Source organism: Podarcis muralis, chromosome 9, assembly GCF_964188315.1.
Source record: "Podarcis muralis chromosome 9, rPodMur119.hap1.1, whole genome shotgun sequence".
In the NCBI taxonomy this organism is placed as follows: domain Eukaryota; kingdom Metazoa; phylum Chordata; class Lepidosauria; order Squamata; family Lacertidae; genus Podarcis; species Podarcis muralis.
In genome coordinates this window covers 77,847,850-77,869,322 of record NC_135663.1, presented here as the reverse complement: position 1 = coordinate 77,869,322, position 21,473 = coordinate 77,847,850, and the positions used below count along the sequence as shown (strand labels likewise).

At 43.8% G+C, this 21,473-nt stretch overlaps 2 protein-coding genes across 5 annotated transcripts in view; one reads left to right on the top strand and one right to left on the bottom strand.

Annotated features, from left to right (window-relative positions):
• The window catches only part of SH3BP2 (SH3 domain binding protein 2), a 29,805-nt gene extending 15,397 nt beyond the window's left edge, over positions 1 to 14,408 (bottom strand). The window contains exons 1-2 of one of the 2 annotated variants that reach the window (XM_028745243.2): positions 14,091 to 14,408; positions 404 to 543 (exon numbers count right to left, since the gene is read on the bottom strand). In XM_028745243.2, coding sequence (XP_028601076.2) covers positions 404 to 539 — 136 coding nt within the window. In that variant the 5' untranslated portion in view covers positions 540 to 543; positions 14,091 to 14,408. Of the gene's footprint in view, positions 1 to 403; positions 544 to 13,164; positions 13,375 to 14,090 lie in introns of those variants that run through there. The other variant, XM_077934492.1, reaches the window with a different exon arrangement.
• The window catches only part of PPP2R2C (protein phosphatase 2 regulatory subunit Bgamma), a 47,250-nt gene continuing 39,456 nt past the window's right edge, over positions 13,680 to 21,473 (top strand). Inside the window, exons 1-4 of one of the 3 annotated variants that reach the window (XM_077934497.1) lie at positions 13,680 to 13,829; positions 15,839 to 16,023; positions 18,329 to 18,451; positions 19,919 to 20,078. In XM_077934497.1, coding sequence (XP_077790623.1) covers positions 20,009 to 20,078 — 70 coding nt within the window. In that variant the 5' untranslated portion in view covers positions 13,680 to 13,829; positions 15,839 to 16,023; positions 18,329 to 18,451; positions 19,919 to 20,008. Of the gene's footprint in view, positions 13,830 to 15,838; positions 16,024 to 18,328; positions 18,452 to 19,542; positions 20,079 to 21,473 lie in introns of those variants that run through there. The other 2 variants (XM_077934496.1, XM_077934498.1) reach the window with 2 other exon arrangements.

Below are 21,473 nucleotides of genomic sequence, written 5' to 3'. Positions count from 1 at the left end.
ACTGCTTAAACAGGAATCTGGTAAGTATCAGAAGTAGCCATAAGGCCAACTAGGGAAAGGAAGGGGACATTTGTGCCAGAAAAGGGACATGCTACTAACACATGTACCTGGTTTGCAAACCCTATTTTGCAAGGAGCTAGTGTTACATCTGCACCAGACTTCATTGGCTGACGACTCAACCACATTCTACACAGCTGCAACAAAAGCTCAGCAATAGGATGTGGGGATGAGTGTACATTTACTGCATTAAAAACAGATAGTGAAATAATGCATGCCAGTAAAATTAAGTCTAGTCCACTTTGACCTAGTGCAGATATAGCCTCCGTACAAATATAAGCACATACTTTATCACAGTTTGGAATTAAAGCATTTGAGGTTGGCACATCCTTGTTTTCCAACATACATTTTAAGAGCTGGAACTGAGTTCCTCCTTTTTTGTGCAGGTATCCTGACTTGGTAACACCTCCAGGCATTGTCAGTAGGTTCTGTGCTCCAATAGCTTTCATTGGGACAGGCCACAATGTCTCTTCTGAAGTCATTGTTCTGAAATTTACAAAATGAGCACATTAGAGATATCATTTCATTAACATACACCAACACCAATTTACATGTAATGCATTATCTAATTTGATACAGCCTACGAACACTGATCTATTTTCTGGAAACAGAGAAACTAGTCTAGCTTAGACTGCTGCAATGTGTTGTAAAACTGTGTTAGCTCCATACAAAGACAGCACACTAGTAACTGGAATTAAGTACTGTAGTGAGAACCATTTTGCCAGTACAGTGGTACCTCGGGTTAAGAACTGAATTCGTTCCGGAGGTCCGTTCTTAACCTGAAACTGTTCTTAACCTGAAGCACCACTTTAGCTAATGGGGCCTCCTGCTGCCGCCACGAGATTTCTGTTCTCATCCTGAAGCAAAGTCCTTAACTCGAGGTACTATTTCTGGGTTAGCGGAGTCTGTAACCTAAAGCATCTGTAACCCAATGTACCACTGTACTTAAAAGCTCCACTGAATTCTGGTTTCTTTCCAAGCATAGTTCAGAGTGCTGGCGCTTACAAGATGCTACAGAATACTGTTAACAAAGGGCCTAATAAACTTCCCACCCTAGTGATAAAGAGTACCCCCTGCCCCATCCCAATATAGAGACTGCAACTGTAGACATTACCAAAGAACAAGCCTCCCTGAATGAAGTGCTTACTTCTGAGTAAACAAGCACAGGATTTAGCAGCAAAAGGAAAGTTTCAAGAACAGTGATGGGGTGGAGGGGGGAAACAAAGATGGCAAACAAAAAGCAAGGGAGGGAAGTCTTTCCTGTGGACCCAGAACCAAAAGCCAGCATTCATTCTCACCAAGCCGTGGGGGCAGGGATTGCCTAAAACAAACCATAATCTCCTTCACTCACCCTCCTCATACTCAAAACAAAAAAAAATTCCTTCCAGTAGCACCTTAAAGACCAACTAAGTTAGTTCTTGGTATGAGCTTTCGTGTGCATGCACACTTCTTCAGATACACATACTGCACACTCCTCATACTGCACACTCTGCTCCATTTTGTTTTGGTTTCTGGTACACTTTCAATCAAAGGGGTAGCCCACTAGTCCTAGCTTACAACAGAAACAAACAAGAGTCCAGAAGCACTTTAAAGGCTAGAAAATGTATTACTGCATAAGCTTTTATGGATTACCAAGAATGGTGCATCTGAGGAGGGTGACTCTAACCCCAGGTACCTTAGCCATAATAAATCTGTTTCCCATAAGTGGAAGTTTATGGGGAGGCCCTGTAAAGAAGTCCTGAGTGGCACCTTTAAGGCTAACCAATTCAGGCTACGAGGCTGTGCATAGTTATCATGGAGCAATTCCCATGGAATTCAGTGTGGTCTGCTTCTGAGTAATATACAGTTACTGTACAGTAGAATCTCACACCCTCCAGCCTTTCAATGAAAATAGAGGCATCCAATCCGTGCCTCTTCTGAACCAAAGCAGGACACCTTTCAGTTAACTTAGGTGTAAAACTGCAATGCTGAACGTTCCACAATATCTTTGCAAGAGAGGAGAGGGGGGAGAAAACCAGAATGACTTCACCACACTCCTATGACCTCCATCAGGCCCAGCTACCTGGGAGTAAGGTAAAGGTAAAGGGACCCCTGACCATTAGGTCCAGTCGTGGCCGACTCTGGGGTTGCGGCGCTCATCTCGCTTTATTGGCCGAGGGAGCTGGCATACAGCTTCCAGGTCATGTGGCCAGCATGACTAAGCCGCTTCTGGCAAACCAGAGCAGTGCACGGAAATGCCGTTTACCTTAGCGCCGGAGTGGTACCTATTTATCTACTTGTACTGGCATGCTTTCGAACTGCCAGGTTGGCAGGAGCAGGGACCAAACAATGGGAGCTCACCCCATCACAGGGATTCGAACCGCCGACCTTTCGATCTGCAAGCCTTAAGCTCTATGGTTAAACCCACAACGCCACCCGAGTAAGCCCCACTTAATTCAATAAGAGTTACTTCTGGGTAGACAATGTTTAAGTGTGTGCCACATATCAAAAACCATGACAACATGGCACTCATCTTGAAATTTTTATTTTTATTTTTGCTTTCAGTGGGTTTATTGTTCCAGTTGCAGATGTGTGCTTTCAGCTGCTGAGTGGCATACAAATTCTTCTGCTGGTAGCAGAGAACATGCTTGGTGTCAAAACGAGTCAGAAATTCCAGGAAGTTTGCAGTCTATTTTAAAAAAAAACGACAAAGCAGAAAGTCCCAGTTTATTTATGTACTTCGGAAAACAGACAACTGACCAAAGCTGAAAAAAGGAACTTGAAATGCACACAGTATTTCCAAATGCAGTCTTCATTGCTTCTCTGCCCTTGCGTGACTCTGTATGATCTCTTTTAACAAGACACAATTATGATCTAATCAGTCTTCTCTGCAACAGTTCCATCTGTTGCCATCTTAAGACTGAAAGCTAGCTGCATACAAGGGTTTAATGCAGGGGTAGGCAACCTAAGGCCCGGGGGCCGAATCCGGCCCAATCGCCTTCTAAATCCGGCCCACGGACGGTCTGGGAATCAGCGTGTTTTTATATGAGTAGAATGTGTGCTTTTATTTAAAATGCATCTCTGGGTTATTTGTGGGGCACAGGAATTCGTTCATTTTTTTCGTTCAAAATATAGTCCGGCCCACCACATGGTCTGAGGGATGGGGGACTAGCCCACAGCTGAAAAAGGTTGCTGACCCCTGGTTTAATGCATGGGTATAGCCAAGGCGGGGTGTAGCCCAGATCAAGTAAAAGAATAGAAATACTTAACCAACTGACCAATCACATCAGTTCTGTCCGCTCTAACAAAAGTCCTGCCCTCCCCCAACAAAAATCCTGGTGGTGCCCATGGTTTAATGCTATGCCCTGTTAGAAATATTCTTTCCCCTATTTCTTTTATTATCCTGGTTGGGGAAAAAAACCCTGCAACTCAGAAGCTCAGTATTATGAACACTGATTGCTCTTAGCATCAGGAGTTCAATATGGGTATGTCTTTGAGTTAACATCTTACATCAAAAACCTGACAGTACCTAACTATCGAAGGCTTTTCACCAAAGCCAGACTAAATGTCTTCCCCTCTGCAGTGCTGGATGGTAGGTTGAGAGGAGTTCCCTACTTTGCTCGTGTGCTCATAAATTCCATAAATCATATTTTGTTGCATTGTGCATAGTATGAGCAGGCCAGGGCTGAACTGATACTACCCTTGCTGGTGCCTTTCCCGGGAAAATCAGAGGCTCACTATGTCAGGTTCCTACTGGAAGACCAGACAAAAGCTAGAACGTTGGCAGTGTCAAAGTTTTTATCGGTGGTTGCAAGAACAAATGAGCCCTATATTAAAACAAAATGCTTGATTAACCTGGAGGTAGGCTGTATGAACTGTGTATTGATTTGTAATGTTTTGTTGAGTCTCTGGACTGTAATAAAGATGGATGATGATGATGATATATATATAATGAATTATTAGGTTTCCAATAATAAGTAAATATAGAAGCAGAGTTAAGGATGCTAATGCAATTTCATTACACTGTTATACTTCCCCCACTGAACAAACAAACAAAGCATGCCTGCAACTTTCCCGGGGTTTATGTTCCGGCGATCGTGCCTAAAGCCAAAATTGTGTATAGACAAAACACACTGGGTTTCTTGGCGGGTGGAATTGCCAAAGTCATTTTTCCTGGGTGCCCACCCCCTTTTTATTTATTAATTTTCCCAAGCATGTAAAGCTGAATGCACACGAGTAAATTGTGTTTAAGTTGTGGACTTACTGTGCATGGAACCACTGTAAAAAATAAAGTAACTTAATTAAAACTAAATTCCCCCTCTCTCACCAACAGACCCTTGGGTTCCAACTCTACAATTCTATGATTCTAAGTGTCACACCAATGTCCTCAACATATCAGTGCAGCAAAGAAATAACAATTTACATGCAAATAATAATATAGCAAAATATAATTAATCTACCAAAAGAGCAGTTTACTTTAATATGCCCAAACAGCAACTCTTCATAAATTCTACAGTGGTACCTTGGGTTAAGAACTTAATTCGTTCTGGAGGTCTGTTCTTAACCTGAAACTGTTCTTAACTTGAAGCACCACTTTAGCTAATGGGGCCTCCCGCTGCCGCCGCGCAGCCGGAGCACAATTTCTGTTCTCATCCTGAAGCAAAGTTCTTAACCCGAGGTACTACCGGTATTTCTGGGTTAGCGGAGTCTGTAACCTGAAGCGTATGTAACCTGAGGTGCCACTGTATTGTTATTAACAAGCTTCACAGCATAAAAAACAACCAGCACTGGTGCGGGATTTGAAGATTAGATACATAGATAAGGTCTAAGGTCAAATCACATCAAAACAGATTTTCAAGTATAGTGACAGCCAAAGTACCTATATACAACAGAATCCCTCCAAAATAATCACTGAAGAACTAAATAAAAAAATTCCTTCCAGTAGCACCTTAGCGAGACCAACTAAGTTTGTTATTGGTATGAGCTTTCGTGTGCATGCACACTTCTTCAGATACCTTGCATGCACACAAAAGCTCATACCAATAACTAACTTAGTTGGTCTCTAAGGTGCTTAGTTGGTCTCTAAGGTACTTGGGACGCGGGTGGCGCTGTGGGTAAAAGCCTCAGCGCCTAGGGCTTGCCAATCGAAAGGTCGGTGGTTTGAATCCCCGCAGCGGGGTGCGCTCCCGTTGCTCGGTCCCAGCGCCTGCCAACCTAGCAGTTCGAAAGCACCCCCGGGTGCAAGTAGATAAATAGGGACCGCTTTCTAGCGGGAAGGTAAACGGCATTTCCGTGTGCTGCACTGGCTCGCCAGATGCAGCTTTGTCACGCTGGCCACGTGACCCGGAAAGTGTCTCCGGACAGCGCTGGCCCCCGGCCTCTTAAGTGAGATGAGCGCACAACCCCAGAGTCTGTCAAGACTGGCCCGTTCGGGCAGGGGTACCTTTACCTTTACCTTTAAGGTGCTACTGGAAGGGTTTTTTTTATTTTGTTTCGACTACGGCAGACCAATACGGCTACCCACCTGTAACTGCAGAACTAGTAGTTGAAAAGCCCCTCCCTATGAGTTAAAGTAAGAAAAGGAAACCACACATTCATAAAATTGTATCCCCCACCAGCTAATCTACACTGAGAGTTAATTTCTCTTCTAGAGCTAACAGCCACTCTACGATATGAATGCTCAATCAAGATTTTCTCTAATACTGTACACTACTCTTTTCAATTATTTATTTAAGGCATTTATATACCTATTAATCATTAGCATTTCCCACGATGCACAATTTCCATACTCAGTGCCATCAAGAACTTAATGATCTCTATGAAGCACTTGATTGTTACTGATTCTGAAAATACTGAGAAGTGCTAAAACTGGATCTTAAATCATTTATGTGGACAAAACATTTTCTCTACAAGAAAGAGCAAAGAGACTTGATTTGCAGAAAATCAGTGCAGGTTATTATAAAGAAAATATCCCTCATTCCCTAGCTGAAGATGAGCCTAAACAACTCTCACCCTACCTGGCCAATTGGGGGGCTAACGGGAGCTGATATTCAAAACATCTCTGCTGGGCACCAGGTTGAGGGAAGCTATCCTAGGCTATAGAATCACAAGCTTGGAAGGGGCTTCAAGGCCAATCTAGTCAGTGCAAGTAATTTTCTGGTACTGCATCCACCTCAAAGGTTTTTAACTACAGGCTGCATGACCACCTGACAAACAAAAAGTTCACAACTTTCTAGGGCACTCTGTCTCACTGTCAAACTGCTCATACACACATGAAGATTTTTCTAGTATTTAATCGAAATTTGTTCTCCTGACATTTGAACCAGTCCCTTTGAAATGAGGCACAGAGGAGACTGTGGTGCCTTTATGATATATGGTTTATTTACACATATACAACCTGAGCCTACAGTGGAGGGGCTCGCAGCATTAACTCCTATCGCCACAGCCTTGGATTCAAACAGACATCAAACGCTGCTCTCTGACTCTCTCTTCTGCTTGCTGCTTTATTTCTAAGTTCACATCACAGCCCCAAAACTCCATGTCAAATTCAGCTTTGTCTGTTGTGGGAGGGCCCCCCCCCCCACCTATTTGCTGTCTTGCACAGAGCCCCTTAATCGTTTGCTCCCTTAAGGGCCAGGCGATCATTTGCCAGGAAGCAAGCTTGGCTTGAATAGATTTTAACATTTCTGGATCCAGGGATTAGAGGGGGCTGGCACCCAGTTTAACACAATGACACACACACACATCTAAACTCATAACACCTTCAAATGTTGAAAGATAGCTATCAAATTGCCTCTTCATTTCTTTTTTAGGCCAAATGTATACAACTCCTTTAATCTTTCCAGGGCCTTCAGCAACCTTGTCACACTCCTCCAGACACTTTCCAGTGCCCCCGCACTGGTATCCGTCTTAAACTATGGTATCCAGTTTGGGCACAGAATTCCAGGTGAGATCTGACCAAAGCAGAATAAAAGGGTGTCATTACTTCTAAAGCTCTGATGGCTATAATTCTGTTGATGAAGCATAGACTTACATTAACTTTCTTAGCTATCATATTGCCCTGGTGACTCACATTTAACTTGTGGTCTACTAAAACCTCTTCCCACATGCACTGTTGTAAATAAAGCCCAGTATATTCCATTCAACATTTTTCCACCTGATTCTGCCTAACCAAATGCAGAACTTTATATAATCTTTTAGACCAATTTTTACTTTTGGCACAGTTCTCCATCCCATCATGATAATTCTGAAATCTTGTTTCTGTCTTTCAGGTTGTTAGGTAGCTCTACCAGTTTGATGTCACTTGCAAATTTGATAAGGATCCCCTCTACTCCTTCATCCATGTCATTTATTAACTATGTTGAAAGCCACTGAGCCCAAGACTATGGCACCCAACTTGTCAATTCTCACCACAGATGGGCACTCTTACCAAACAGCTTACCATAGCTTACCAAACAGCTGCAAATTTACTTAACGATAGCACAATCTTGCCCACATTTTGCCAGCTTATCAATAGTATGGGTGGGGAAGAAGACTTTTCACAAGGTATACCATATCTACAGCATTCTCCTTGGCTACCTGGGCTAGTAACTATATTTAAAAAGAAGATACAGTTACTCAGGCATAAATTATTGTTGAGAAACCCTAACCAGCTCTTTGTAATGCATGTACTTTTCTGAGTCCAGCTTTCTTTTTTCAAAGTTTTTAAAACTTCATTTTATGATGTACATAAAACAGAGAGAAGAATTATAACAGCAGATTAAAATTAAAAGGTGAAAAACAAAACCATAAAACAGGAAATAAAATGAGTACAGTTGCACAATGCCTTAAAATGACAAAGTCCAAGTAAAGACTACCAGGGTTATCAGATTAGCAAGAACATTTCCAACTATTGACATTATTGACATTATGCTATTGACACAGCAGTTGACTGGGTCCTCTTTCCCTCTTTTTGTAGAGGGAGGGATTTGCTTGCCTCTAATTCTCTTGTTCTCTAACAATTCTGAAAAATTGAATGGACAGAGGCTCTGAGATTACAGCTTTAGTTCCTTGAGTAATTGTCAAGCCCTGGATTCATTTAGAGAGGCTGCTAGCTGCTCCCATACTGCTTTACCCAACCTGGACTGCAGCATTCTCCCTTGTCAATTTGCTATATTTTTGCCGGGTTAAGCTCGTGGGAGAAAACTGAGGCAAAGTAGAAGTTATTATTCGTTAGTTTATTCATTACATTTCTACCCCACCCTTCCTCCCAAAGGAGCCCAGGGCGGAAAACACACCTTGTATCGCATTTCTCCAGCAAAGCTACTATTTCCTTGTTCCTTCTCTTGCGTTGAACACAGTAAAAAAATCAGGCTTCTTATGAGCATCTCTCACACACCAAGTCTCATTCTATGCTTTAGGCCTCCAGACACTCTACCTACAAGCTTTGCTCACTTGTTTCTTTGTCTGTATATTATATTTAACATGGTGTCCTATGAAAAAGATGTTTTTCATTGATGTCTGCTACTCAGTGAAAGTATATAATAATTTCTTGGTGCTGTTATACATGAGCCAGCCCCTCCCCACCCAGTTCTTCTTGCTCTTTCAACATCTGCCACAGTCAGAATACATCCACAATTTAATCTGCAAGCTCTAGCTTTCTCGTAATGATCTAACAAAGGGACTATTCGCCCAACAACTAGCAATTAAAGCCCTCAAGTAAAACCTCCATGAATAGAGCAGAAACCCTTATCAAAAGGCTGTATTATCTCCAGGAACATTTCTGCCAAAAAGTTGGCCCAGTGTTGCTCAGTATTTGAAATTAAAAAACTATTTAAAAAATCAATTCATAAGTAGTGTCTCATGTATTATTTATTATAGTCTCAAGGATCAGTACCATATAAAGATTCACTAGTTTACCCCACTTGTGGGCACAACAACCCCTTTCTCCAAATCCACATGGAAAGTTTATACAATGGTAATGCTATGGCACTCCAGTTTAAGACCAAAATGGTGGCTTAACAACAGACACCAAACAGAGAAATAAGAGTGTTCTTTTCATGCCACCCTTTGCCCAACTTTATGGATATCACCTTTGTTGTTTAGTCGTGTCCGACTCTTCGTGACCCCATGGACCAGAGCACGCCAGGCACTCCTGTCTTCCACTGCCTCCCGCAGTTTGGTCAAACTCATGCTGGTAGCTTCGAGAACACTATCCAAACATCTTGTCCTCTGTTGTCCCCTTCTCCTTGTGCCCTCCATCTTTCCCAACAGGGTCTTTTCCAGGGAGTCTTCTCTTCTCATGAGGTGGCTAAAGTATTGGAGCCTCAGCTTCAGGATCTGTCCTTCCAGGGAGCACTCAGGGCTGATTTCCTTCAGAATGGAGAGGTTTGATCTTCTTGCAGTCCATGGGACTCTCAAGAGTCTCCTCCAGCTATCCATCTATAATCTGGGGCTGTATTTTGTAAAAGCTGGAACACTGATTCCAATCTACAGCGCTTAATGCAGTGGCAGCTGGTGCTTCCAAAATATGGGGCTTGTCCAAATCACACTTATCCTGCCAAGCTATTCAACCCCTCAGTCTCACCCACACAAAGTTCCTCTTAGGAGTCAGGAGACTGCAGTTGCTCTCATGCTCTGCTTGTAAGAGACATTTAACTGACTGCTGCTAAAATGCTGGACTAAGATGGAGACGGGCAACTTGTCTAAGTTAGTATAAAGCAGAGCTAAGGCCTGGGCACCAAACACCAAATGCCTTTATCTTTTATTTGCTACACCACCACAGAATGCTGTGCTCTGAATTTCTTCTCTTTCCTTCAGCACCCCCAACCCGGCTTTCCATGGTTCTGGAAGCAAGAGGAAGGGGAATGAATGTAACTTTGTAAAACACTGAACATGTTATTTCTCCTCACATCTTATAGAAGTGAATTCACAAGCTGTGGCAATGACCACTATATTAATGGCTTTAAAGAGGATCAGACAAATTCACAGAGTATCAATGAACAGCTACTACCCATGTACACTAAATGAATTTACTGCTTTCAGAGGCATAATACCTCTGAATACCAGAAACTAAGGACAAAAAGGGAAATATCGTCATTAGCTTCACATCCTCCTTGTGAGCTTGTAGAAACACCGGGCAAGCTACAGCTGGAAAAGGCTGCTTGATGAAGAGCGATGTATTAACATGCCTCAACCCTTCTGATTATCATTTACTTTTTCATGTGGTATTTGAATTTCACTGCAATTGCTTTATGTATTTTGTGCAAGTCTGTGTTCTGTTGTCATCCACTGGTGCAAAAATATATGCAGTTTGAATTGCAGTATATGTGTTATATTTTACACATATGGGGTTTTTTTTACATAGCACATAATAGACATGCATATCTCATATTAATTAAATATTTACAAATGAATTTATTTCCCTGCATGCTCCCTTCCAAAGCTAATAAATTTTCAGAAAGTAGCCCTGTTACTCTTTTTAGGAAAAACAGCAAAGAGCCTTCTGACACCTTAAAGACACAGTTAATGAAGTGGTTAATTGCTCACCACAAAGCCATTTATGACTGTAAAGCTAATCTACTCCCAGGTAAGTGGGGATATCTTGATTTCACAGTTGTCATAAATTTGTCATCCTAGCTCACTTCCCTCATTTGGGCATCAGGGTTGGTCAAGTTTAGTTATGTCAAGAAAACTGCAAGGAAGGGGGAGGAAATTTTAGATTTAATTATACTTTTTAAAAAAGTATACGGTGGTCAAATATGGGTAGTCAAATCAGGATGGTTCTTCCCACGCCGACAAAGAGGCTAGGACTTTAATGGAGGATCGCAAATAAAATCCACAGATATTGAGAGATTATTCTTCTCCATGTAATAAGAAAAGCAGAGAGGCACCTGTACACATCATTGACCTTCTCACATTTTGGAAACCCTTCTGTCAGCCAAAAACAAATACCTTGTGTTATTTACCTCCATGTGCATTCTATTTTAAAGTAAACGAAGCAGCTAATGTCTAGCCATATCCCCTCATGGTTCTAAACTTCTATTGTGCTTCATGATACAGTAATAGTGTTAGGAAACATCAAGTAAAGCAACAAGCCAAAAATTACAATATTAATTACATAAAATCTTCACTTAAAACAGTGTGGATGAATGAATGTGGATTCCATTCACTTCAAGGAAGTACATTCCTGAGCATTGACCAAACATGCAAACAGGGAATTTCTGTATCTGCCTCTACTTAGAGCGGAATTCTCCAGCATCCGTATTGATGACTCAAATGAATTTTGAACTGATTCAGCAAAGATCTTATACATAAAAGCCCAATTACAATTTCCTGTAATAAAAATATTTTCTTTTTACATATTCACCTCCCCTAGATTCCTTGAAAATTAATTTTCTGGCAGGATTCAGTTCTCACCAGATTCCTTCTTCTAAACTCTTACCTCCAAACTATTTCTGCCCAAATTACATTTTTCTTCACCTCTAGGAAAATACTGGTTTCCCCCCTCACCTCGCTCATGCCAGTTCCCACTTCAATGAAGCACAATCCTGTTATGCCTGTAGTCATACACACCTCATTTTTTCAAAACAGATATGGCAACAGGCAACAGTTATCCAAACAGCAGCCTTCCATCAGAATATGCTAGCTTATTCCCATTTCACACTATCCTGCATCCATGTTTATAGACTGTGCAAGTACATTCTGCTTTCAACCACAAAGACACGCCGGAAGCAAAACCTTTTGCATGATGGGTTGGAGTCTTAAAGCTCCTCTGCATTTATTTATTCATTTGCTACTGTTGGAAAAGCAATGCAAACACATTCACTCAGCAAGTATATCTTGTTCAGGATTGCCTCACGCTGATCTGTTAGTGGAAGAGACTGTCCTAAGTAAGTTCATTATGCATCTCTCACTATTTAGATGTAGCATAATCTAATACTACTGAGTGGCTCTATAACTATATCAGGAAGCAGGAATGACAAGGGGCACACCTGATTAGGACCCCTAGCTACTTAGACCCCAGGCTACTCAAGTCATCTTTTATCAAGTAATGAAGTCACAGGAAGTTTTTAATGTTTGAAATTTTATTTTATTTTTTATATTTTGCTGGAAGCCGCCCAGAGTGGCTGGGGAAATCCAGCCAGATGGGTGGGGTATAAATAATAATATCAATACTAATACTAATAATACATATGGCTGTACTGGATGAGGGGTTGCATACCAGCAATGTCAGAGCCAAAACATACAGACTTCACACTACAAAAGGGACTTCCTTTCTTTGCTTCTTCACTGTGTGCTTGAGGAAAAGCCCCTTTCTCAGCACAACCAAAGGAAATGCAGCAAACTGGAGATGCAGGAAGAGGAGAGCACTATCACATTGCATTTACTCCCTGTTTCCAACCAAGCTCTAGGCACTACACAGCTCCACTGGCCCTACTTCTCAGCTGCCAAAAGCTCACCAGTCAAGACCGTCAATGGAGGGGATGGAACAGAGGCCGGTGGCAAGTCAGAGAGCCAGAATGGGGTATGGCCTGCAGACAGGCTGGGAGACCTAATTTCTGCTTTTAAAAAGGTATCTAGGGATACGATTCTGACAGGGACTTCATAGACATTCCTGAGATTTGCTATTCTATGTACAGAATTTGAGAGCTGTAAATAACAAATTCTTTTTCATATTTTAGGCTATATAAGTTGCAATAGTCAGATTGTAATGGCTTGACAAATCCATGTTTGAGAAAGGCAGCTTTCTTCAAAACTATACTCTAAATTGCCTACCAACTACCCTCACAAGCACCTTATGCCCAAATGGCAAATTTTAGACTAGCCAATATTTGCTCAAGTCATCTTGGTTGAATGCTCTTCTTCACCAAGAAGAGATTGAACAACAAAACAGCAGCCACATATCCAACGCTAAAAAGCAGCATTGCTATCCTATTGACCAGGCTGGGCCAGCTTTCCAGGTGCCACCAGCCAACAAGGGCCATACCTCAGATGTCTCCAAGACCTTGCCTGCCTCTCCAGGCAAAACCAAGAGAAGCAACCACAACTATTAGAAGCCATGGGGAGAACCAATGCAGACTTTGCTTGGTTTTCAGGTTACTGGTGACAAGATTGCTAATTCTCAGCTTTCAGAGCAAGGCTACTTACCAATGGAAATATTTCCTGTTCTTTGATTTGTAAGCCCAAGCAAGAGGAGGCTTCTCCTTGCTATCACCCGAAGTCTCAGGAAAGGAAGAACCCAATGCTCAACAGCAAAGTCATAAGCAAGAGGACAGTTCTCTAAGCAGGTTTCTAGTCATGAGGAGGATGCTGAAGTTGTCAGGAATCCAGTCCAGATGTTAAGGTACTCCCTACTGGAGACCCACTTTCTTTTGTACCAGAGACAGCCTTCAAATACTGTCCCATGTCAAGAACACAGCAGTCACTTAAATGTCAAGCTTATATACAGATGCCAAAAAAAAGATCAAACCACATTTCTCCAAACTGAAGATGATGAGTGCTTCTTCTGGAATATATATATATTTTTAAAAGTCACAAAAGTTGAGCTATCAATATAATTTATTTTATATTTATTTCATAAAATTTATCTACCGCAGTTGGAGGGCCTTTGATTTTCGCCTTGGTTTTCTTCTACCTCCTGCTGTTTGAGGAGGTGTGTGCGCGGCGGAGACCCGCCCTAGCCTCGGGAGATCTCCCCGCTGCAGTCGGTCCCTCGGCCTTCCTTCTGGCGGAGGAGCTCGCCTTATCAGCTCGCCCAAGCGGAAGAAACTTCCCCGAGCCGAGAGAGACCGAGGAGGAGCCGTTTCCCAAGTGTGAGGAGACGCCTTCAAGCGGCCATGGCGCGCAGCTCAAGGGCGCCGCGTCCACCAGGCCCGCCCGCCCGGAGGGAAGGGGAGCCCGGCGCCCGTCCCGCGCTCGCTTCCACACGCGGCCTGCCGCTTTCCGGGCTCGCACCTGGGAAACGCCGCCGAGGGAGAGGCGGCCTGAGCACCTGCTGCGGGCGCAGCCAGCCCCGCCGCCGCCGCTGAGCAGCGCGGAAGCTGAGCGCAAAGGCCGCTGGCCGCCTTCCTTACCTGCGCGCACAGCGCGAGTCCCGTCAGGGGCGCTTCTTCCCGCCGCGGCGCCGGGAGCCCCCCGGAGCCGCCATCCTCGCCGCCGCCGCCTCCGCCTGCCCGCCCGGCTCCTCCTCGCGCGCCTCCCTCGCAGCGCCCGGCGGCCCCGGCTCCTCCTCTGCGCGGCTGAGGGAAGGCGGAGGCGGCGCGGGACACCTTCGCCAGAAAGAAGAAGCCTCGAGGGGCTCCGGGCGCCCGTCGCAATGGCGCCCCGATACCGGGCTGGGAGTCAGGCTCCCCGAAGGCGCGAGAGCCCTGAAGCGCCTCTTGCCTCAGCCCGAATTGTAAACGCAACTGTGAAACCTTCTTCTTCTTCTTTCTTGGCTGAATTGCACGTTCACGTCGTAAATCCATCTCCCTCCTCTGCATTGTTTTTTTTTTCCCCCTTTTGCGTTACCAGTGACATAAATAGATGGAGGTTCATATGCTGAAACCCCTTTCAAGAGGGTCCAAGTCTGGGGGGTTTAAAGAGCGCAGTCTTGGTGCCTCTGAAGAAAGAACTCGCAGGAACCTGAACATTTGCTTTGCTACGTGTGAAAGCTTCCCTGGGGCGAAATGTAAATCGGTCCCTCGCTGCTGTCTCATTTGCAGTGACCCTCAAAATTCTGGATACGCGTAATGGAAAACTGCTTACCAGCACTGAATTAATAGGAAACCGGCCGCAGCTTCAGTCATCTACCACCTGTAGAAACACCTTCGAAGAGCTATGTTAAATATGATTCCCCCCCCCCCTTAAAAATAATCTCATACATTTTTATTTTATTTCTTGGCTTTAAACACTTTTATGGATCTTTATTGTTCTGAACATTCTTTTTGATGGAAACATGGCAAAAGGAATTCATGGTTTGCCTTAAGAACATGAGAAGAGCCTTCTGGAACAGGCCATCTAGTCCAGCATCCTGTTCTCACAGGGGCCAACCAGATCCCCCAGTGGGAAACCTGCAAGCAGCACCTGAGCACAAATAGTGCTTTCCCCTCCTGTGGTTTCCAGCAACTTGTATGCCGAAGCATTGCTGCCTCCAATTGTGGAGGGAGGGCAGAGCAGAGCCAACATAGTTAATAGCCATCAATAGCCCTCTCCTCCATCAATTTGTCCAATCCTCTTTTACAAGCCATCCCTCACTGCCTTCTGTCGAAGCAAGTTCCATAGTTTAACTACATGCTATGTGAAGAAGCAGGGCTTTTATTCCAGGGGAACTCACAGGAACTCAGTTCCGGCACCTCTCAGATGGGTGCCATTGCCATTTTAAGAGAACAAGGGAGGCATTTATGGTGAATTCGAGCATCTTGTTCCCTAGAAAAATAGTACTGTGAATAATTATTTTCTTTTATCTGTCCTGAATCTTCCAGCATTCAGCTTCACTGAATGTCCATGAGGTCTAGTGCCATGAGAGAGGGAGAAATACTTTTCTCTTTAAACTTTTTTCAAATCATGCATAATCTTAGACACCTCTATCATGTCCTCCTCCTTTACTTACTTTTTTCTAAACTAAAAAAATCCCCTTTTCACCTTTCCTCATAATGAAGGTCCTCTTCCCTGCACATTTTCAGCTCAATAATATTTTTATATAGGTTTAGTTACCAAAAGTTTACAGATTATTTAAAAATGTAGTCATACCACTGTTTTGTATAACAGAATTATGATATTTGTATTTTTATTTTCAGTTCCTTTCCGAAAGTTCCCTAACATGGAATTCACCTTTTTTCAGGGCTGTCACACACAGCATTTTCAGGACAGATGAAATAAAGTAGTGAGGTTCTGATCACATCGAAAAGGATATTGCAGAGGTAGAAAAGCTTCAGAAAAGGCCAAGCAAAATGATCAATGGATAGAGCAACTCCCCAGAAAAGAGCAGTTGCAACATTGGGGGCTGAGGGTTGGCTTAAAGAAAAGGTGAGTAAGAGCTGACTTGATAGTACACTATAAAAGTATGCATGGCATTGAGAAAGCGGATAGAGGAAAACTATTTTCCCTCATAACATAAGAACTCAAGTGGGCACTTATCCACCAAGTCCTCTGGTCTGGCAGTGGTACTATGTAATGCCAGGTCAGTACAAAATAAGACCATGCTCAGCCATTCTTTGATCATGGATGAAGGTGCCAACTTGCCATGTATCACTGAGACCTGAGTGGGTCAGCTGGGTGGGTCTGAGCTACTTGGTGCAGCACCAGGCCATACTGGAGAGCCAGGGCAGGAGCATCACCAATAGGAGTTACATTTCCTTCGCTATAAAATGTTATGCTGGCGGACCTAAGGGCAATAGTTCATAGTGAGTCTAGCATCCATATAGAGGCTGCTGTTGGGCCAGCTTGGGACTTTGTGGTTTCCATGACAACCATGTGGCTGTCTCAAATGTTCATCGGTCTGACACACCAAGCAGATCATACCTTCAATGTAATCTCTCCCCTGAGTGATGCAAGTTGTGGTCCGACGGTACTGTGCCTGGTGGTCGTAGTCTGACCAATATCTGGTGAAGTTTGGGTTGGTGGAGGTAATTGACATTAGAAGGGTGGTGTACCAGTTTGAATGGTCTGCCCCTGGAGCCTGATCAATTCCCGGATGCTCCGGGGGATTTTACAGCTGAGAAAGCTTGAACATCCTGTCAAAGCCCTGGTCTCACTGTGGAATGGTGAGTTGAAATCAGGGCCAAGCCACTCACCCATGAGACAAGGTGAGGCAATTGCCTCAGGCAGCAAGAGCCACAAGGGAAGCAGATCCAGTCTCCAAGCAATGCATTGCCGCCTTCTGTTGCTGTGGTGGCAGCAATGACTGCGACATGCTGCCAGGAAGCCAGGCATTCTGCTTCCTTGGCAGCCCCCTGCTTGCCGCCTCCACCGTGGCCTCTCAGTGAATAGGAGGCACTAATGGCATTGATGGTCTCCTTGCACCCCTAGGGAGGAAATATTGGGATCTCCAGGGCTCTGCACATGCCCAGCGTGATTCACAGAAGCACCCATGCCCATGAAGGCCTTTGATTCCCACTGTTGGGTAAGGTTGATTAGATCCTCCCCCCCCCCCCCGCGCTTGTTCCTGAAGTAGATCTTCACTCCCCACCCCTTGTTCCTGAAGTAGATCTTCACTCACCCCTTCTTCCCTGGTGGTGCGGTTCCATTTTGTGGTTCACCTCAGGTGCCAAAAATATTGGGCCAGCCCTAGTTGAGATGGGTGGTTGGCATAATCACCCCTGAGTATCTGCTCTGGCGTTGTGGAGCACATTTGATTCCCTGGTATTCTGAGGAGCTGTGGGCTATGAAGACACATGGCAGCACACAGAGCTGGCCCACAGCTGAGGTGGGATGCAGCAGCCGCATCAGGCAGCGGAAACACGAGAGGCAGCATCCTGCCCACCCCACCACTTCTGCCGCTGTGGAAGAAGCTCTGTTTTGGCACTGATGTCCCTGTGCCCCTAGAGGTGGAGGGAGGTCAGTGCCAAAGCTCTCTGGAATGCCCCCCTCTCACTGAGTATTGGCCAGAGGGGCGGGTTCTGGACACCCTTGTGGATTTTGACACACACACCCCAATCTTGCAGCGAGGCTTTCTAAGGTCTTTTCCTTGAGGGGAAGCCTTTGCAGAGCCTCACCCATTCCTATCACGAGGGTGGCAGCAGGACGTTTTGCTTTGAGCGCAAAAATGTATTGGGATTCCCTTGCTGGCAGAAGCCTTGCTTTGAAGTTGACCAAGCTCTGGTTAGTGTGCATAGTCATGCCTACCATGCAGCAGCGTGGGCTGCTCAGAAGGCATGCTTCACAGCTTGCATTGCAGCCTCAAGCAGCTGACCAGCAGGGCTCTTTTGGGTGGTTCTGAGGCTACTGCTAAGCGGGAAGGACCACCGCAGCCATAAAATACCTGCTGTGATCAACTGAATGCGCATTTTAAGGATAAAGTATAGGTGACTGTTTTTTAACAGCTAGCTTCTAGCACTTGCCATGGAAATAATCCAGTCCAAATTTTAAATGGTTGGACAAATCATCTTGATTTTATAGATGGTAGCATAGTTGAGACCGCATAGTACTAAAACCTGTTGAACCTCTCTTCCTTGCCCAGATAAAGTTGACAGCGTTTGTGTAATTCAAATTCAGATTTTCACTTGGAAGTTACGGTGATATTTCAAAAGGCGATGTTTCAAAAGGTGATATTTCAAAAGGCACCAAGTGATGCTTCATCCACTGCATCTTTTGCCCCGTATTTCTCCTTCAGGCTCCAGCCTGATGACTTCTCCAGCTATGTTAAAGCTGCCACTGAACTGGGATGCAAGAGTTTGTGAATACTTGCCTCTGCTGGCCCTTTTGTTTGCTGTTCCACTTGCAGAAAGGACTCCAGGTATGCTTTGAATTGATAACTGACAACCTACTTCCTCCACTGCTTGTGTGTTGAAAAGAATGATTAATTTTGCCCCATTACAGGTGAGCAAGATGTGCGAGACAGAACTGGTGGATAAATGGGGCAGGATGCACAGCAACTACAATCCTGCTCAGTTTGTAATATGGCTGATTCAGGATATTTGAGTTGTGTGATTGTATGAAACACACTAAATTTCAAAAATGTGGAATGCATCTATATACAATGAGTACAGTGGTGCCCCGCAAGACGAATGCCTCGCAAGACGAAAAACTCGCTAGATGAAAGAGTTTTCCGTTTTTTTAGTCGTTCCGCAAGACGAATTTCCCTATGGGCTTGCTTCTCAAGACGAAACGTCTTGCGAGTTCTTGCGAGTTTGTTTCCTTTTTCTTAAAGCTGCTAAGCCGTTAATAGCCGCTAAGCCACTAATAGCCGTGCTTCGCAAGACGAAAAAACTGCAAGACGAAGAGACTCGCGGAACGGATTAATTTCTTCTTGCGAGGCACCACTGTATTATAACCAACAACCCTTTGCTAAAACCACCCATTTTTGCTGACTTGGGCCATACAGAAGTTGTTTATTTGAACTTTTCTGTCTTGGATTCCATTGGAGGTTCATCTTCATTGCTGTGTTGGAGATGTTGAAAATGCTATGAACTAGGGACTTATGGACTTGCACCATCCCTGACCATTGGCTATGCTGGCTGGGGCTGATGGGAGCTGGAGTCGACAACATCTAGAGTGTCAAGGTTCTCTCCCAAGAAGCATGGCAATGCAAGTAGGGAGGGCCTCCTACCTTCCAAGACTGCAACATAATGCAGAAGGAAAGAAGTGAGCACAGGAGAGCGCAATTGCTGCAGCTATAACAAATAATGAATAAGATCAAATTAATCGTATCCTAGAATGGGATAATGTAGAGCAGGTTGGTTTTAGTATTTTTGTTTTATTTCCCTTAAATTTTGAGGCCTGGTTTCCAGGCACACAAGCTGGAATCCTTGCCTGCATTCTCATTTTTCAGTTTTACTTCCATGCAAATCTTTCCTGGTTGGATAGTGAGAGGCTGGCTGGGAGGGGCTTGCTCAGATGCAGTATAGGCAAATGACAGCAGTAGCTGCAGCAACAATCACTGAGCTAGTACCAGGCAGCGTTTGCTGCAGTCAGCTGCCTGCCACTTTCTTCACATTCTGCAAGATTTCTCAGCGGCAAGCGTTGGGAGCTGCCTCTGCACAGGAGCTCATTTAAGGAGCAGCTGGCTAGAGAATTTAGCTATGTCAGCAGGGCCTCTTTCCTTTGCATCGGGACCCCTTCTGGCATTTTGAGTTCTGCATTGTTGATTTTTGGAGCCGATCTTGTGCTTGCTCTTTCTTTCATTCACCTGCAAATCTTTGCTGCATCACAAGCTCTCATTATGCTGTACATCATACCACAGGCTGTTTCTTGCCTCTGCTAGGCAGTGGCAGCATGGATGGTGTTCTTGTGACGACCTCTGCTGATTCTATCAGTCCACTGCGGACAGGCATGCTGAGTAATCCTGCTGTAAATGGGCGAGGACACAGACACACGGAAAATTAACCATGGCTTTCTTCGAGACCACAACTATGTGACTGAAGGTAATGCAGATGCTGACATAATTTATCTTTTTGTTTTTGAATGCTAGTGCATTATAATCAAAACCTGTATTCACTTGTTTGGGTAAGTTATATATAATGAAAGCAAATTTTTTATGTTTAGCAGATGAAGAAGCCAAATCTCTCTGGTCTTGCGAAAATGCAAGGAAATTTGCCAGGTTCCTGTAAAAATCTGAAGTAAATGGAGCACTTGGATTAGCTTGTTGAGAGGAATGTGAGCAGCTGGAACTGCATGCCTAGGAGATAACTTGAGAGATCAATTAATATGATAGGCTGAGCTTCCATACATCTTTGGAAATATGTATTCTTTACCTTGCACCAGATCTCTTTTAAGTGAGCCCTGCCTTTTGAGTCTCTTCTGACTTTCTGTCTGGAATGTTATGTAAAAAGCTTGTTCCTGTAAATGTCGTGGATGCTAAAATATTTATAGTGAACAAATATATTTTACAGGCAAGCAGGGCTTATATCCATAACAATGTAGAGCTGCATAGCATAATACAGGAAATATGGTTTTAAAACAGTCGGTCACGACTGAGCAACATGCCTATCAGTCACTGTGTGATCAGGTTGTGAACTTCCCAAGCATGTCGTTGCCGTTGTGTGTTGCATGTAGCCTGTTTCTGTAGCATCTTCCGTGTGGTATTTTCTCAGCTAGGGTGGCAGCTTACATAAATTTAATCAACTGGGCCACGCTTGATTATTGATGATCTGCATTTTTCTAGAAACATGAAGCAGCTTTATTACTGGAACTACAAAGACAATTTTGGGAGAAACCCCCATAGCTTGCTTGAACTTAAGGAGCGATATAAAAATGAAGTCAAAACAGCCATTTCTACAGCATTGACTCCAAGGCCTTCTGCTTTTATGTTCTGAATTGTTGTTTGAAGTCTTGCGTCTGTGCGCTTTTTGTCCTATGCATGTCAATTTTTGTTTTATATTAAATATTATTTACACATATTTTGCAATCAGGTGGTAAGGTCGCTTTTATTGGGTATGAAGGATGGCAAAAATTGTGCAATCTGACAATTGTGGTGTGCTGACTTTAGCCATGTACATGTGGACAGCTGTAGGTTAAATAGAAACTGAATTCTTCAAGGATCCAGAGCAGTATTTGGTGTCCTCAGTAATTACCACTGGAGAAAATAATTTGCTCAGTTATATCTTTATATATTAAAAATATCTCACGCCCAGAAAATGGGTATTGTTATAGCTCTTTTTCATTTTGCTGAGCATACTGCTGATTCATGCTTTCATGGTGGCTAATACTTGAGTTGCATTTATTTTTAAAGTTTAGTCACTTTCCTGCTAGAGTAGCCTTGAAGGAGAATGTAGAGTTGCCTTCCCCCACCATACTGTTCATAGAAATATTACTACAAA